The sequence below is a fragment of the Stigmatopora argus genome, chromosome 5 (assembly GCF_051989625.1).
Source record: "Stigmatopora argus isolate UIUO_Sarg chromosome 5, RoL_Sarg_1.0, whole genome shotgun sequence".
NCBI lineage: Eukaryota > Metazoa > Chordata > Actinopteri > Syngnathiformes > Syngnathidae > Stigmatopora > Stigmatopora argus.
In genome coordinates, this window is record NC_135391.1 from 15,674,023 (window position 1) to 15,692,500 (window position 18,478).

Genomic DNA, 18,478 nt, shown 5'->3' on the forward strand with positions numbered 1-18,478 from the left:
GAAACCCTAACCAGGATAAGTGGTGTTGAAATTGAATGAATTGTATGTTTTATTTGTATTAAAGTAGAAACTGGCGGCCCAACGGCTCGAGTGGTTAAGACGTCAGCCTCATAGCTCTGTGGTCCTGGGCTCAAATCCAGGTCGGTCCACCTGTGTGGAGTTGGCATGTCTTCCCCGGGCCTGTGTGGGTTTTCTCCAGGTACTCTGGTTTCTTCCCACATTCCAAAAACATGCATGTTAGGCTGATTGGACACTAAATTTCCCCTAGGTGTGAGTGTTTGCGTGAATGGTAGTCTGTCTCCTTGTGCCCTGTGATCGGCTGGCTACCGATTTAGGGTGTCCCCTGGCCCGAAGTCAGCTGGCATAGTTTCCAGCACCCCCTACAACCCTAGTGAGGATAAAGCAGTTCAGAAAATGAATGAATGAATGAACAATTAGAAACTCAATCACCTTATAAAAGAGCAGCCCAGTGGATAAGTGTTGAGCACATCCGCGTCACACTTCAAAGATGGAGAGTTCAATCTCCGGTGGAGTCAGACCATCTGTCTAGACCACATGTGTCAAAGTAGTGGCCCGTGGGCCAAATCTGGCCCACCGCATCATTTTGTGTGGCCCGGGAAAGTCAATCATGAGTGCCAACTTTCTGTTTTAGGATCAAATTAAAATGAAGAGCATAGATATATATTATATTTCCTGATTTTCCCCCTTTTAAATCAATAAGTGTAATTTTTAATCAATTTTTTCTGTGTTTTTAGTTCAAAAATCATTTTGTAAAATCTAAAAATATATAAAAGAGCTAAAATAAACATTGTTTTAGATCTATAAAAAACTGAATATTCAGGGATTTTAATCCAGTTCTTTTAATCCATTTATTTAAAAAAATCTAAATATTATATCTAAAATGGTCCGGTCCGCATGAAATCAAGTTGACGTTAATGTGGCCCGCGAACCAACCCGAGTTTGACACCCTTGGTCTAGGCCTTACATGCTTGTGTGGGTTTTCTCCAGGTACTCCTGTTTACTCCCACATCTCAAAAACACACCTTATAGGCTGGTTGAACACTCTAAATTGCCTCTAGGTAAGAGGGTGAGCGTGAATGGTTGACTGTCTCCTGCTCTGCGATTGGTTGGAAACTAATTCAGGGTGTCCCCTCAATGGTGGTCATTGGCTCATATAGGCTCCAGCACTCCCCACTACCCTAGTGAGAACAAGTGGTACTGAAAATGAATGAATGAACCTTTTTAATAATTTTTACTTCTTCATCGTTGTTATTAACACCTGTTCTCTTCGGTGCCACATGGAGCCTGGTTCAGCCATTCAGGTTCTTCCTTCTGTCTGATCCAGCTGTTTCATCTTTGGGATTACATCAAGCGAGCCAAATAATTCCTGTTAATGCTGAACGTTTTCTGACAATGCCTTTGTAAGTCAAGAAAATAGCTCAATACGTTAATGAACATTTGTGCTTCTGTAACTCAATCAAGTAATGCATTTCTTATTTGGACCAAGTTATTTCATTTGGTAATCAGACTGCCTGTATAAGAATCAATTGAGATTAAAACATGTAATGCTGCTGTTTTCGCCTAAAAATGTCCACATTTCAATCTACAGCACTCGATGATATCCATTTAAACTGGCTGTCAATTTACATTTCGTAATTTTAAAATATCAGTTTGGTATTTATACTCTTAAACCCCAAAAATACCAACAAATAAAAATAACTAGATAATGGTGACTTATGTCTGTCTGTCTGGCTCCCCCTTAAATATTAAGCCTATTATTTGGACTGCAATTTAGTTTGACTTGAGTCTTTTCATTACTTACTCCACCTACCTCTGTTCAGTTTCAAATGCATTTAACCTAAGACTTATTAGAGGCAAGGCCAGGTTTCACACCTGCGCAGATCTTCCAAACTACTGATGTCATTCTCCCATCCATTGTTGTATTTCAGAGAACATTACACAAACTTGCCTTACCTTGTTGTGGTGACTTCTGAATTAGTCTGACGTGAACGACATTCCTGACGGGGCTAATCTATGACTGAAATTATTCATATGCCCTTTGGGCTTTTTAATTGTGGCGCACCTCATCATGTTCATAAATTACTGTCAAGCAACGCTAGTCAAATTTATACTCAATATTTAGGGATTGATGAAAAAAAATATTTTGAAAAATGTTTTGATTTCAGTTTATATTCTATGAAGTTTCATCCACCAAATCCGCTTAATACGTTGGACACAGCCAGTACAACAAAACTGTCAAGAGAAAAAATCTCATATGATCTAGAGATAAAATACATAGTGTTCTTAAATCTGAGGTTTTCCCACAGCTCGATTGAAACCAGAGAAAGGACATTGAAGAATAATGTGCACTGATGAAGTTTCAGACTGGAAACAAAAGAACAGGTCAGACCAAGCCAGGTGGAACACAAAGATAGAAAACGGGAACTGCTCAAATTGTATATATATATATAGATATTTTGTTTTTGCTTAGTTTAGTTTTTTCCCCCTGATTTCATCGGCATATAATGGAACATATAAAAGTATATGATCATCAACAGCCTAACATGAAACTGTCATCTATATACGAAATGAATGCCATTGAAAGCATGCATTGTAAACTTGTCAGTGAATCATATAGTGACGTGCCACATGTAGGCGTGTGTGGCTGGAGGTGGAGCTGCCCTCAGGATTGGCAGTAGCCCAGTCTAAGACTCTGCACTTCTTTATAAGACCAGTCTGGTCCTTCCAGTTCCACATCAGCTCATAATCCTGCTCCTTATTTCATAGTGGCCAACTAACAAGACAACATGGGCAGACAAAAGATCTACTTGGAAAAACTGTCCAAGACCTTCCAAATCCGCAACCTTCTTCTTCGCCAGGCCCTGGCGGAATGCCTTGGAACCCTCATCCTAGTGGTAAGTGATACTCTGGGGTTATAAACAGGCAGTCATAAATTCATTGTTTATGCTGTGATAGAAAATACAATATCTTGTGACAGTGGTAATATTCACAACATATTACAATATCTTGGGTATTTATAGTATAGAAAATAATGGAGTTGATTGATAATTCTTAATCAAAACAAGATATAAAACACTAATTTGATGATCATCTGGTAAAAACATTGCCAGGCTTTCAATGGAGTGGTGGACATCAGAAATCATGAATGTTTAAGATGCATTGTCCACTTCTTAATAAGTAAATTTGCCATTGCACTGCAGTATAATCATTTACTTCATCATTTTTTTGGCAGTGTTTACAAAGTCAACTGCTAAATATGTGCAGGCCAAGCACACAATAGAAAAGCAAGCATTATTTGTATTGTAACAATGTAAATATTAAGTTTGCAGAGATTATGGTCTAAGGTACATCAAATATGTACAATGCTCAACATCAACTTGGTAACTAGAGATAAGGGACGAACTCCAAATTAAGATTCTAACAAGTAAGAGATTTTAGAAATACTGGATTGTGCAAACACTGTAGTGTTGAATATTTCTATATAAACTAAATACATATATTCTGTAATTGAAATTTAACTCACTGGCTGCCATTGACGAGGATAGACATTCAGTCTATTTCAACTGGAAGGTCTGGTACCGAATGAGCATTTGCTAATCTAGTTCAAATGAATTTGGCGTCCACTAATACATTTAAATTCACAGCAGAAGGATGAAATGAGCCATGTGATTGGATGTCCAACATCGTCAATGGCACAGAAAGAATTAAATACTAATGAAGAAAAATTACAGTCAAGTTTTTAAAAATAAATCGTATTTCTTTTAAAATATTTTAGTGCAGGACAAAGACAAAAAAGGTGAGTTATGCATATTAAATGATGACGCATCAATTGAGTCACAATGAATGGAAGCAGAACAATCCTATGCATGATATAATTTGACTTCCTAGTGTTACTTAATGTTTTCACTCTGGTATGCTGAATATTTTCAGCTTGTGACAAAGCAAACCACCTAATCTGGGACAAATTCTGGGTGTGGACACTTTAGGTGTGAAGGCTTTTTATTTGCAGGTATTTTTTCAGAGCCAGTTTTTTAAAAAAGAAGAAAAAAAGGCACCTTTACCTCAGAACATCCAATTTGTTTCTTTTTTACTGCCTGATATAGGTCAGAAACCTGTGATCATGTATCGCAGCGATATTTATAAGTTTTAATTTTAACTTGAGGCGGCCTGGTGGTGCAACTGGTTAGGGTGTCGGCCTCACAGCTCTGGGGTCCTGGGTTCAAGTCTAGGTCAGTCCGCCTGTGTGGGTTTACTTTGAGTACTAAGGTTTCCTCCCACATTCTAAAAACCATGCATGGTAGGCCGATTGGACACTCTAAATCACATGTGTCAAAGTGGCGGCCCGGGGGCCAAATCTGGCCCGCCGCATCATTTTGTGTGGCCCGGGAAAGTAAATCATGAGTGCCGACTTTCTGTTTTAGGATCAAATTAAAATGAAGAGTATAGATGTGTATTAAATTTCCTGATTTTCCCCCTTTTAAATCAATAATTGTAATTTTTTAATCAATTTTTTTCTGTGTTTTTAGTTCAAAAATAATTTTTTAAAATCTAAAAATATATACAAAAAGCTAAAATAAACATTGTTTTAGATCTATAAAAAAGGAATATTCAGGGATTTTAATCCAGTTCTTTTAATCCATTTATTTAAAAAAAACTAAATATTATATCTAAAATGGTCCGGCCCACGTGAAAGTGGCCCGCGAACCAACCCGAGTCTGACACCCTTGCTCGAAATTGCCCCTAGGTATGGGTGTGAGTGTGCATGGTTGTCTCTCTCAGCTGGGATAGGCTCCAGCACCCCCCGTGACCCTAATGAGGATGAAGCGGTTCAGGAAATGAGTTGAGATTTTAACTTGTTGGACTCCTCTTAAAAGAAAAAAAACACTTCCAGATGTTTATTTTGGTATACTCTGTGTTTTTTGTTGTTTTTATAAGCTTCCCCAAAGTGCTGAAGGATATTTAGGGCCATGCTGCTGGCCAACTTGCTGAATCAGCCAGTTTAACTTTTGATTGATGTGCTCTGCGCTGACCACATTCTGAAAACAGAAATTTGGAATATTGCATACAGAGTGGAATATTATAAAACTATCATAGCTCATCAAAACACACTAACTCTCTGTTTTGTGAACACTAAGGAGATGATGTTTTTACCAGGAAAGGCTGTTTAGATGATAAACTCCAGGTGCCACAGGTTGCATGCTTTGAAGGTTTCCTGTAGTTTTATTACAAAGTCCAAAAATTTAGGTGACACGTTTCTCGACCAATAAAAATACTTGCTGTGTGCAATTATTAGTCTGAGTTCTGGACTTTTACATATCTTCCTTGGCAGGAAGTAGATTTTGAGACAACAATCTACTCAAGATATGCCACTAAACTAACATTCATGAAATTTTTGGTTAGCTGCATTGAAATGATATCATGGATACAATGGAGCTTCTATAATGGTGAGCTTCTTTTGAATAGACTTTTGTTCCCTTAGATTACTGATAAACATGATTATACCATGCTTGACCTTGAAAGGATGACAAATTACAAAATTACAACCCCCCTAAATTATCATAACATGTAGTCCAACCCCTGAAAACACCAAGGACCCATCTAGTATGTTGATAGGTCTTGGATGTTGAAGCTCTTGCAGGCTTGTGAAGAGTTCCAAGAAACACAGTTATAGTCTTAAAAGGAATAAATTAAAATCAGACACTTAAACGAGAGCATGAGTGGTTTAGAAGCTTTTCTAATGTAAAGCAGGAGGCCATTTCATAGTTTTGGACCAGCAACAGAAAAGGCTTCACCCCCCTCTGAGCTTTGGTACCTTCAGAAGCAACTTGTAAGATGGCCTGAGGCACTCGGCAGAAGTGTAGGAAAGGAACAGCTTACACAGTAAGTTGTGGTCACACCATTTAGACATTCCATAGCAAATTCTATCTTTAAATAACCTCTTTGAAAGACAGTGGTAGGAACCAAAACTAGTTATTGAAGTGCTTACGTGTTCCTGTAAAATGATTACAGAAACATTTTGTTGCACTGTGTATGTAATAATGTCAATTTATTTGCAGATGTTTGGCTGCGGTGCAGTGGCCCAATTAGTGTTGAGCAGTGGTTCTCACGGTTTGTTTCTGACCGTCAACTTTGCCTTTGGCTTTGCCGCCACCTTGGGAATCCTGGTCTGTGGGCAAATATCAGGTAAGCGGTGCTGTTTATCAAATCTTTTGTAGACCATGTTTTTTATTATGGATATGTATGTGCTCGTTACAGGAGGACATCTGAACCCAGCAGTAACGTTTGCCCTGTGTCTGCTTGGGAGAGAACGTTGGAGGAAGTTTCCCATGTACTTCCTGTTTCAGACAATTGGTGGTTTCTTGGGTGCAGCTGTTATTTTTGCCATGTACTATGGTAAGGTTTAATTCTAAATTTTAGTTTGTTGAGCAATTTTTGCTCAATTTGTAAATATACATTAGTTTTTTTGCAACACAGATGTGGGTTTGTAAATTTTAAAGTCAGTTATAACATTGTTTGTTTTTCTAGGAAAGCACATAACTAAAACTTTTTTTTTCTTAACTCAATCAGATGCCCTGTGGGACTTTCCTGGTGCTTTTAATGTCACTGGTCCACGTGCCACAGCAGGAATATTTGCCACCTATCCTGGAAAACATCTCACCATTGTTAATGGGTTCTTTGACCAGGCAAGAGATGGTCAACCGCAAATGTTGTCTTAAAATGCATTAAAATTCATTAAACTCACAGTTTCTGTCTTTCCCTCTCAAATGTAGATTATTGGCACAGCAGCACTGATCGTTTGCATCCTCGCCATTGTTGATCCCTACAATAATCCCATTCCACAAGGATTGGAGGCTTTTACTGTGGGATTTGTGGTTCTGGTCATTGGCCTTTCTATGGGATTCAACTCCGGCTACGCCGTCAATCCTGCCAGAGATCTCGGACCTCGTATTTTTACCGCCGTGGCTGGGTGGGGAACCGACGTATTCACGTAAGGACATCATTTCCATTTTCATACAATCATTCTCCTCCATTTTGGTGCTCTTATCAACAACCAATAGCTAACAAACCATGGGATCTATACTTTTCAGTGCCAGGAATGGTTGGTTCTTAGTACCCGTTTTTGCCCCCTTCCTTGGCGCCACCATTGGCGTGATTATATACCAAATGATGGTTGGCTTCCACGAAGAAGGAGAAGTGCGTGACCGGAGGCTCGCCGAAGCAGAGGAGAACTTGCGACTCACTGACGTCGCCGCCAATGACAAGTCCAAAGAGGCAACTAAACAAGTGCATTGAGCTGCTAGTTTTGTGCATAGACGCACACACCAAAAAAAAAACACGCCGCAGATTATCCACCTTTCACCGCAGTTTAACTGCCCGATTGATGTGATCTTGAAATTAAGCTAATTTTCTTTTGTTTTATTGGTGTTCATTACATTTGCAGTAGAAAGGGAGAAATATACTGTAATACAATATATTATTTTCACGGGAAATTATTTTTTTTGTCGTTATGCTCTTCAACAGTATTTTATACTTTGTTGTGTAGTTTTAAGTACTGCTTATGAACAGATTTATATTTCAAATGTCCAAACAAGCATTAAGGAGACAGGTGACTCAAGTTTGTTTCTGTTAGTCCAGTCATTTTCAACAAAATTTGAGTTCAAGCATTGAAATGCGACATTTTAGAAGTTTATTATTTTGATTTCACATTGGAAAGACAATTCTATTCCAATATAGATATGCCTACCTTTATCCCAAGTATATAGTCATAAATTGCACCATGTTTTTGATATACAACTGCACATTTCTTTTGGTGCTGGACTGTAATGATCTTTGTGTTTTGTATGCAGATTGATGGCTGATTCTTTTTTTATTAAAACAATAAAAGTTTTTTTTTATTCAATCACAGATTGTGTTAGTTTTTACCAGTTGATCTAGTCATTGACTCATTCAATGCCATTGACAGTCCAATCCATTTTGACCAGGAGGGTGAGCAGTATAGTATAATATAATATTTGACACATTTGGAATTATTTTTACTACAGTTACAGTTTCGTTGTGTCACGTAGTTAACACCATAGTGGCATGTTTTTGTGATTTATATGAAATTCCACAGGGAAAATGAATATATATATATATATATATATTTTTTTTTATTTTCACAAATTGTTTCATCAATAGCTGCCTGCTCGGGGAGTGGTTAGCATGTCGGCCTCACAGTTCTGACATGGAGGGTTCAATGCCAGGTTCCCGAGTGAAAATTACATGTTCTCCTCAGGTTTACATGGCTTTTCTCTGGTTACTGCAGTTTCCTACCACACCCCCAAAGCATGCATGCTAGGCTGGTTGAACACTCTATGAATGTGTGCATGAATGGTTGTCTGTCTCCTTATGTCATGCGATTGGCTGGCCACCAATATGCCGATGCACATAGTTTGCTGAGATAGGCTGCAGCATCCCCCACAAATCTTGTGAGGATAAGCAGTTCAGAAAATGAATGAATGCCACTTTAACACATTCCTGGTTTGGTGGTATACAGTCATCTTGTGTACAGGCTGCACTTAATATGGATCAGCACTGAATAATTGAAAACAGTTCATTAGTACAGCACAATACATTATTAACAGTAATGTTCATTGAAATGGAGGAAATGTATAATACATAATTACATGATTTAGTTTTAAAACTGATATATATGAACTACATTGTCATATTGCCCAACACTAGCAAGAGCAAAAGTGTACTCCAAATCGGGCTTAACCTGTCTATGTCCATATGCCTTGAGCTCAATGGAGGAAATGTAGGTCTGCTGCAAAAAATATATACATGCTTACTTTTGAACACAAACTGCTTTCATGTCTAAACTGTGTAATTCCCTCAATATAGCTCCTTACATACCAAGTATATTCCATTTTTCAAGAACCTCTATGGAGCCTAGCTTTTTGTATTACACGCCCTGGGCCAGTTTGTTCATTTCAAAGTCTCTGTCCAAACATTTACTCTTGGCTGGATTTCAATAAGTATAAGAGGGGCGTTGGGATGACAAACATGGGACGAGTGGCATTCTTCATGCTCCATCACTAACAATCTTGTACAATCCACCCTTGTCTTTTCTGAAAAGTTTCAGATTACGAGAATTGCACGAGAGGAGGAACCATATATGGACTAAACACAAACCATTTCTTTCTTCCCATTGGATGTGGTTTGCAGAAGAGTTAAGGTGCCACACTTTCTTCCCCATTGCAGGGTGCACTTTATTTATTTTGGTTCCCTTTCATTAGTTTTACAACTGGCAGCTACCAAGACACCCCTGGAAACAGGAATTAATTTTACTGGAATGCTGAGGAAGCACTGTGTTCAGTTTAACAAATGACAAAAAACAAGGTTGCTTTGTCTTTCAAACACAATTTTATTTTCTGAAATACAGTCCAATTAAACACTACGACTTCGGTCTGGGTCGCGTGGGATCGGTTGCCAATCGGGGGTGGTGGGATTGTGAGTGCAAATGGTTGTCTGTCTCTGTGTGTATCCTACGACTTATTGGCGACCATTCTCAGGTGTAGCCTTTTGCCCAAAGTCGGCTGGGATGGGCTCCAGCACCCTACCACCCTGACAAGGATAAGTGGTATTAAAAATGAATGAATGAACGAACATAACCTATTTAAGTGCAGTCTACTTACTGAGTTCAAAATAGCCAATTTTCAGACTTTCTTCTGATACTGCCCCACCCCTAAACATGCCCCTCCTCCATAAAATCAGATACGCACACATTAAACCCTGCATGATTTTTACAGAGTAAAGAGTAGCATGGCTTTAAAGATGCCATACCTATTAAGTAATATGGACATCTGTGGTTTATAGTTCAGTGTGGTTTATATATTAGCAAATATTTTCCTGTGAACCTAACTTAGAATTCAAGTTGAAGAATTAAACTACCTACTCGATTGAAATTTAAACTAAATCTTGAGGTTGCAGTGATAACTTTTTTAAATTTTATTTTTTGTTTTCCTCCAAAACTGAATTTTGTTTCAATTTCAAGTTAAAGCAATCTTTAAAAATGTATTTATTTGATTATTTGCAACCCTGACAAGGATAAGCAGCGTTAATAATGAATGAATTGAATAATTACAATGCAGGAAATATGTTTTAGCTAAACATACAGGCACATACAAGTTTTGTAAACGGACTGGAAACCAGAGGTTTTATTATATTATTTGTTAGCCTCCATATAAATACATCAAGTTAAAAAGTTAAAAGTGATTGCCTTCTCCATTAATACTGCGGAATTCATGTTCAACATGGACATGGTGCAGTTGGTAGAACCAGTGTAAAATGCTTTGGACATTCAGATGCCAAAGATAATGTGTCATATAAGTGCATTTATCTAACATATTTAGTTCTGAGTATATTATCCCCAAGATGTGCATCACAATGTTGAAAATTGCAAACTATACCAAATGTTGATTAATTTATTTGCTGCATTCGACGGGCAATAGACGTCTAGTCCAAAATTGATTGGGCGTCCATTGTCGTCAATGGCAGCCAATAAGTTAATGTTATCTTGTATCTAAATCAGTGAACACTGTTTGCTTCTGGAAACATAATTCTGTTAGCCAACAATATGGGAAATCCCCAACCAGTGCAATCGTTGCTTCCTTCCATAAACAAACATAACAGCAGGTTATAAAAGCATATACGCTTCAGGCCTCATACAGAGGCGTAACAGTGCCATCCTTCCACTCAATCAGGATTTCTCCTCGCTGCATCATAGGGGAGGAGAGCGGCTGCCGCATGGCGTGCTCTGTTAGGGGGGCTCTCTCACTGGGGAGAGGCGACCCCGGGATGTCCTTATCTGTTCTTGGAGTGTATGACTTCAGAACACACACCACCTTCTTCCTCCTAATACACAGAAGGTGTTAGGGGGTATGATTCTACACACATAGGTTTTGCACAGTGTTTATACTTACCTGTTGGAGTAAACGTTGAAAATAAGAATGATGGTTCCAAGGACGAGTGCCAAAGAGCTTAAAACCAACATGGTTATTTTCCAGCCCATGCCTGTGAAGGTATAGAAGTAGTCATTATTTTAACAAAAGTACTCATTATGTTTTCTAAACTTGGACACAGACAGTTCCATGTGTTTTAAGACTTTCATTAGGTACTACATACAGTCTCTTCTTTTTACAACAAGGTAGTACCCCTAAATAGCATACTTGGACCTACTCATAACATTAAATTACATTCATTCATTCATTTTCTGAACTGCTTTGTCCTCACAAGGGTAACAGCAGGTGCTGGAGCCTATCCTAGCTGACTTCGGGCCAGAGGAGGGGGACATCCTGAATTGGTGGCCAGCCAATCGCAGTGCACAAGGAGATGGACAACCATTCATGCTCACACTCATACCTAGGGGCCATTTAGAGTGTTCAAGCTGCCTACCCTGCATGTTTTTTGGAATGTGGGAGGAAACCAGAGTACTGGGAGGAAACCCACGTAGGCCTGGGGAGAACATGCAAACTCCACACAGTGAGGAGCGACCTGGGATAGAACCCTTGACCCTGGAACTGTGAAGCCGACGCGCTAACCACTCGCCTGCTGGGCCGCTTCATTTGTCATTTTTTATTTTTTTTGGGTGGTCACTGCTTGCACAGAGTCATGTTTGTATGTTGCTAGCTAAACATAACACTGACCAAAAATGTTTTTTCATTTCCCATTGCATGAGTTTTTTTTTTCTATCCCAGCTAACGACGGGCACCAGACAGGGGGCACCCTGAATTTGTTGCCAGAGAATCGTAGGGCATAAGGAGACAAACAACCATTCACACTCATCCTTATCAACAATTTAGATTTTAGAGTGTTAAACCAGCCTAGTATGCATATTCTGTGGATGTGAGAGGAAACTTGAGTACCCGAAGAAAACCCACGAGAACCTGCAAACTGCACACAGGAGGTCGTAGCCCACCGATGATCTCAGAACTGTGAGATGAACGCGCAAACCACTTTCACAATATGTTGGTATACCTTTTTTCTGACCCATTATCATCATAACCTTGATTAATGATTTTCATGTAATGGTCTACTGCACACCTGTATTGCACATGTCACATTTAAGATTATTGTTGGTCTCCAGTATCCACAGTAAGCTTTCTTTTCCCAAGTGAGATCTTTGCAATAATTTTGCATTCTACACAGCACCCCCCTAAAAATCGTCATTTGCAAAACCCCCCCCAAAAAACCAAAACAAACTATAGTTTACATAAAAAATAAAAAAACAGATTTTGGTTAAACACTGCATGGGAAGTATTTGCATCAACGCAATATTGTAAACTATTTTTCTTTTATAAATTTTAATAATACAATTAGACAATGAGATAAAAATACACAATTGGTAAATAAAGTAGTAGGTAAATGAGACAAAAATTATGATTTCATCCACTCAAACGCACAAAGCATAAAAAATTCATTCGTTCGTTTCCCTTTACTCTAGCCTCACTTAGTGGTGAAATACTAGTATTACATTTAATTACAGTTAATTAATGACTGAAAGATTTAACATGATTTAACAGATTGTACCATAGTCCATTGTGAAGAAAACCATAGTAGGATCCTTAGGGGACTTTGTGCTTAGGAACAAATCATCAGACAGATCCTTCACTGGAAATTCTTCTGTGACAGCATCACCAAATGTAGCTTCAACTGTCAAAGTGGAGGCAAACAAAATTTAGAGAGATTTTATGCATTCATTCAGACGGCCTTTCTCAGCCAGTTTTGGGCACAAAAACACACATTTGGATTCCCATTAATTGAGCAAGTAAACAAGGCAATACGTGACTAGTGGTTGCTTTTGAAACCAACGTCATGATGTTCATTTTTTTTCATATTTGTTATAAATAGCTCTTTCAGTGAGTTCATCTGCAACAAACACATGACCTGCCCTGTCAAAACTCAGTCCCATTTACCCCCCCCCCCCCCCCCCCACACACACACACAAACACAAGTATGTACTATTAGATCAGATTTCACTTAGCTGATTATCCACGTTGTTTGCAGACTGCAGTTGTTGTATGAGCTCTTTTATACAGAGCTTCTAGTCAAGCTTTCCTTTATTGTTTTTTTTTGTCTTTTTATTTACGGAAAAATATTAAGGCACTCTTTGTGTCCTTGTTTAACATGTGGGAAAAACAAAAAAAAAAGGATTTCTGGAGGCCAAGCATTGAAATGATCACGTTTCAGTGCCATTGATGCTTATGTCATGGGCAGTTATTGAGTTTTAAGAAGGGTGAATTGTAAGGTTACCCTAGCTGTGGATGTTTCATTCAAGTTTTATTTGAGTTAGTTTTGCACCCCCTCCCCATTACTGGTTACTTTAATTTATTTTTTAGTCTTCCTAGATCTTTTAAATTTTTCAAATAGGTTATCATTTTCTCAAAATGATTATTTTTGGTTTATTTTTAATTACTTTTAGTACAAGTTTTAGGTTTGATCCATTTGCTTGATATGTATGTATATAATTAATATTTATTTAAAATATTTAGTCATTGACCTTTAACATTTTTATCTGTAAATATATTGCTTCAGGATAAAAGAAAAAAATAAAGGGACTACTGTTTTAATTTCAATAAGTTTTAAATACTTTTGTGAATACACAATGCAATTTTTAACTATTCTTTCACTTAAAGATTTCTCAATTCATTCACTTTAGTTAGCAATAATAACTTTGTGTGTAGACTTTACATTCTGTATTCTTCGTATAATTCATTGAAACCCCACTCCCCACCTTACCCATAGTTTAGCATTGAGACACTTTCCATTCATTTTTAGAATGACATTTCTTACATGCTGGTCTTTCCATATGAGAAATGACGCTTGGATCCATTAAGATAGGTTCCATAGATTTACCCATAGGGTCATGGGATTGGTGGTTTTGGTGGTGGTGCTGATGATGTTTGATGTCTCTCCCACCACACAGTGTTTGGTTGTCCAGTGTCTTCCACCTGCTACCCAACTTGTGAGGGCAAAAAAGATTGCTCAAAAAAATAGATAAAAAGATCGAGGAAATTCTTACCTGTTTATGTTCCCGTGAAAGGAAGATCAAAGTGGATTCTTGTGTTGCACTGAGGTGTAGCCCCTTGCCTAGCTGGGTCAGGTGACCTCTCTTAGAACAAGACCATTGCTGGCTGGCTGCATCATCGTCCACCTGTGATGTTTGCGCACCAGCTTTATTTTGAATGTGGCAGGATTGCAGGTAGACACCCTCAAACTGCATTTGAGGAGCAGTCAGACACTCCCCGGTGTATTGATTGCTTAGAGCCTGGCTTTCAGTCAGCCACAGCCATTCTTGTAAAACTGAGTGTGGGTCGCATTGTCCCAGTGACACCCTCCCTTCCGGGGAGCCATCGTATGCTTGTAGGCACGTACCGAGCAGCTTGTTTCGGATCTTCAAACCAGATAATTCTGTACAAAAGAGAAAGAAAAATAAAGTTGATGCTCAGCCACACAGGTGCGAATTCGAAATATTTTGAAGTCTGTAAAAATATATGGCCATATATGACATTATTTTAACACAAAATAGGAAATATAATAAATTAAATAATACATCCCTCACATTATTTATCAGTATATAATACCATAGTTTTGAACCACAGGAGTTCAGTTGAATCTTTGTGGGAAAAAAAATCAACAAAAACATAACACCTTTCATAAAATATGGAAATGTAAAGTTCCAAGCATTTAGACTGTATAGTGTGCATTTAGACTGTATAGTGTGAACCCTGATATGATTACAACACAAAAATGTATTCATTTCTTGTTTTGGGTATTCTCACATGGGTCTTGGCAATGCTGGAGCCTATGCCAGCCAACTTTGGCCAGTAGGTGGGTGTTCTGTGACGCGTGTGTGCATCAAAATGTGAATGTTTTTCTTTTGAGAATGATCTAGCCTCCTTAGAAACTGGCGTACTCAGAGCAAAAAACCCCCCAAAAAACAAACTAATCTATTGACCCAATAGAAGTAGTAATATTATTATTAATAGAAATTATATAAACATACAAACACCAATGCAAATTGCACAAACCTTAACCCACAAAAATAGAATAAATTCAATTGAAAAAATAGTGATTGAAAACAAAAATGTTTTTGGAGAGCTTTCATGCGCCCCCACATAGCTTCCGCCTTGGGCAATTGCCCGCATTGCTCATAGCTGGATCAGGCCCTGATCAGAGTACCCAAAGAAAACCAATGCAAGCACTGGGAGAGCATTTCAAAACTCCACACAGGAAAGTCTGAGTCCACCTGGGATTGCACTTTCAATCTTAGAAATGGGAGGCCGACATGCCAACCAGAGTCCACCACACAGCCCCAACCAACAAATGCACATCAATATTAACTCATTACCTACCATTAGCACTAAGAGACATCCAGTTCATTTTAACTAAAAGGATTGGCTGAGAATGTTTATCTTTCAATGCCAATGGTGGAACTTGATGTTCAATCTGTTTTGTCAAGGAGAGGCAAATGTGTATTTGCCCCTCCTTGACAAAATGAATTGGACGTTGCTATCAAAGGCAACTGATGAGAAGTTTTCCTCATATCAAAGATCAATACTAGTGCAAATGCTGGGTTCCAATGTCATAGCACCATACTGTTCTTAATATGGAGGAATGGAGCAGAATTTGTGTAAGTTACTTGGAAAACAATGCAAAATAGGTACTTTGGAATGTTTAGATGGGTTTTCAACAAATGCTTTACTCTCAGTATTCAGTAATGAATCTTTAGAGATTTTTTAAGCCTGATGACAGTTTGACTTCCTGATTCCTTGCATTTACCACACATTTTGGACCCAAAATATTGTAAAGGTAACTTTTTAAAGAAGCTTGTTTGTATCTATGCCTTCACACAATAATACGGTAATGCACAAACATCATATACAATAAGTTTACATTTCAATGATAGACACTCAGCATTTTTACTGTTGTTCCCTCCTCAAAAAAATGTTGTATATTTTTGGGTGGAGTCATGCTCAATCTTATCTTACAAGACCTTTCTACCGACAGTTTGTTTTGCCCCCCCCCCCCCCCCCCCCCCCCCCCCCAAAAAAAAAACAAGGCACTGTGAAACAGACACATTTGAGACAGCCGTTTCATAGTTTGCCAGGACATCCAGAAGCAACAACAACAAGAACAAGGCAAAAGTATGGAGAAACAATTTTAAAAGCTGTCAATGGCTCAACTACAGTAAATAAACAGTTTATGTTAGAAAATAAACAAGCTCTTAAGTGTCTCACCAGTGAAAATTAAGGGAAGAAGGAGGTGAACAAGCTTCAGACTTCTCCCCATGGCTGTAAGTACTCCAGTGAGCCAGAACAAGTGCAAGTGGCTGGAAAAGTGGACTTCATGCTGCCTCTCTGCTCTTGCATGAATTACTGCAGTGAGTGGATGAATGGAAGCAGAGAGGGGGAGGTGGTGGGATTGCATTCCTTTCCTCAAATCCTAGGGACTGCCACAGCTTCCTGCATCTTTTTCCATAATAACTGTATAATTGGCAAAAACCTATGCTATATCATAAATGCATCAACTCCACGGTTAATGGCCAACATTTTTGCATATTGGGAGCAATTTTAACTAAAGAAGTTTTCAATGCTTGATAGATTTTACTTTATTTTAAAGTTAATTCTGATTATTAAATTTACTTTTAGAACTGCTCAAGTGAATGAAGCAAATGTAAATTTCTTTGTTTAGCTTTGCTTCTTTATTCCTAAAATACTTGAAATATACAGCTACTGTTTAATTGTGTTTTTGCTAAGTCGGATTTCCCTTGTTTTTCACCACAGTGACCTAATCAGTGCACATGCAAATGACCAACGGTAACAAATAGTGGGCATAAATCTGCTAATGGGAGAAAACGTTGTTCCAAGCTGAATAGGATAGCCCACTCATTATGTTGAGATATGGGACAGCTCTGGAGGCCGATGAGTCACATGATGTTTTCCTCGAGATGCCCAGCAAAATTAAGACACTAAATATAAACAAATAAACCTTACCCTTTAACAACATTTTTTTGTAACAAATAATTCATTCATTTTCTGAATGGCTTATCCTCACAAGGGTCACAGAGGGTTCTGGGGGCGATCCCAGCTAACTAGGGGCACTAGGAGGGGACACGCGGAAGTCAAATCAAATCAAAAAGTAAATTTACACATTGTAAATAACAAGACTAATATAATGTACATTAAGGAGCTCAAATATGTAAAAAAATTGTCACCTATAACAAGCTAATGCAGACAAATAAAATCTGGAAAATGTATGAATGCATGTATGCAATGGACTGAAAGTTATGAGTTGAAAATCTATGAAGAATCTGTATGAAATACCACTAACAAAAATATCAAAATTGCTGATTGCATGCAAAATAAAGCACACAGGGGGGAAAACTGATGGCAAATGTGAAATCAACTGCCAAAAATGCAATCACTTAATGAAATTCACCAGCAATAAATAAATTACACATTTTGGTCAATGTAATTTTTGTATTATTTGAAAAGCTAGAATAAAAGTACAATATGTCAGTAGTTATACAGTAGTGTAGCAAACATACAATTACTATACATAGTGATGCGTACTATAACAACTGCTATTAACAGTAATAAACATGAAATAAATTTGGATCAGGAGGGCTGACAGATCTGACTGATTATTCACTGCTAGCCCTTCCCATTTCAAATATATTGGTTGTCTATCGCTGTGAAGGTCATTGAAATATGATCATTATCACATGCACGAACATGCTGTGATTGAGGTTTGTTTGGATCATGAGAAAGCTCAATTGTATAAAAATTATGCAAAAGTATTTTAAACTCAAAATATTACTAGGTTACTAATATGTATAGGTTTAACTGTACACATAAGGCAGAAAGAAATGCATTAAAATTGCATAAGGCCACTAGAGTCTGTCCTTTCACACAATAATTTAAACATTGGTTCATAGAGATTTGACGCCACTTTTTAAATCAGCTTCATATTTCAAACTAAAAAAATTACATGCATAGGAAGCCTGTTTTAAAAGTTTGCATTCTTCTTGACTTACACGATGTCTCTTGACATATCGTAAAGTATTTTGGGCGCGGTAAAAAATGTCTAAATAAATGCACGATACACGTATACACAAAACTGTTCCAGTGTTGATTTGAAAATGAGGTTATTTGGCTTCACTCGACCTTTCATTTGTAGACGATGGGAAAATAAGCGAATAGGCAGGAGGAGGTTCGTCGGATTGAGACAGGAAGTTTGTGGTGCTCACGTAAGAAGGTGGAGCAGATGGAGTTGTTTGTAATCCCGGTGCTGCTGGTACACTTGGATAGGTCAGTGGGGCAGATGGTTGCGGTGGAAATGTAGTAGGATTCGGTGGAGGGTAAAGATCATGAGATGGAGACGATTGTAAAGATGGAGAACCATTAAAAGCAGT

At 38.1% G+C, this 18,478-nt stretch overlaps 3 protein-coding genes across 5 annotated transcripts in view; 1 reads left to right on the plus strand and 2 right to left on the minus strand.

The window, feature by feature from the left end:
• Positions 1-861: 861 nt before the first annotated feature.
• aqp3a (aquaporin 3a) lies at positions 862-7,918 on the plus strand. 3 transcript variants are annotated; one of them, XM_077600600.1, is made up of 8 exons: positions 862-1,421; positions 2,328-2,403; positions 2,788-2,915; positions 6,078-6,204; positions 6,277-6,414; positions 6,589-6,704; positions 6,792-7,009; positions 7,110-7,918. In XM_077600600.1, the coding sequence occupies exons 3-8, from the start codon at positions 2,808-2,810 to the stop codon at positions 7,312-7,314; spliced, it is 912 nt and encodes a 303-aa protein (XP_077456726.1). In that variant the 5' UTR covers positions 862-1,421; positions 2,328-2,403; positions 2,788-2,807; the 3' UTR covers positions 7,315-7,918. The 3 variants fall into 3 exon arrangements, with proteins under 3 accessions (XP_077456726.1, XP_077456725.1, XP_077456727.1); XM_077600599.1 differs by lacking the exon at positions 2,328-2,403; XM_077600601.1 differs by lacking the exons at positions 862-1,421; positions 2,328-2,403; positions 2,788-2,915 and adding an exon at positions 5,535-5,901.
• A 2,188-nt stretch (positions 7,919-10,106) lies between these two features.
• LOC144074592 (uncharacterized) lies at positions 10,107-16,426 on the minus strand. The gene is made up of 6 exons (XM_077601097.1): positions 16,302-16,426; positions 14,084-14,472; positions 13,855-14,023; positions 12,592-12,714; positions 10,986-11,076; positions 10,107-10,917 (listed from the first exon to the last, which is right to left on the minus strand). Exons 1-6 carry the CDS (start codon positions 16,351-16,353, stop codon positions 10,719-10,721), a joined length of 1,023 nt encoding a protein of 340 aa, XP_077457223.1. The 5' UTR covers positions 16,354-16,426; the 3' UTR covers positions 10,107-10,718.
• Positions 16,427-17,428: 1,002 nt separating this feature from the next.
• LOC144074469 (arrestin domain-containing protein 3) overlaps positions 17,429-18,478 on the minus strand; it is a 5,361-nt gene continuing 4,311 nt past the window's right edge. The window contains exon 6 of the mRNA XM_077600910.1: positions 17,429-18,478. This exon is cut by the window's right edge and continues 276 nt beyond it. Within this exon, the coding sequence (XP_077457036.1) occupies positions 18,212-18,478 (267 nt within the window). The 3' untranslated portion in view covers positions 17,429-18,211.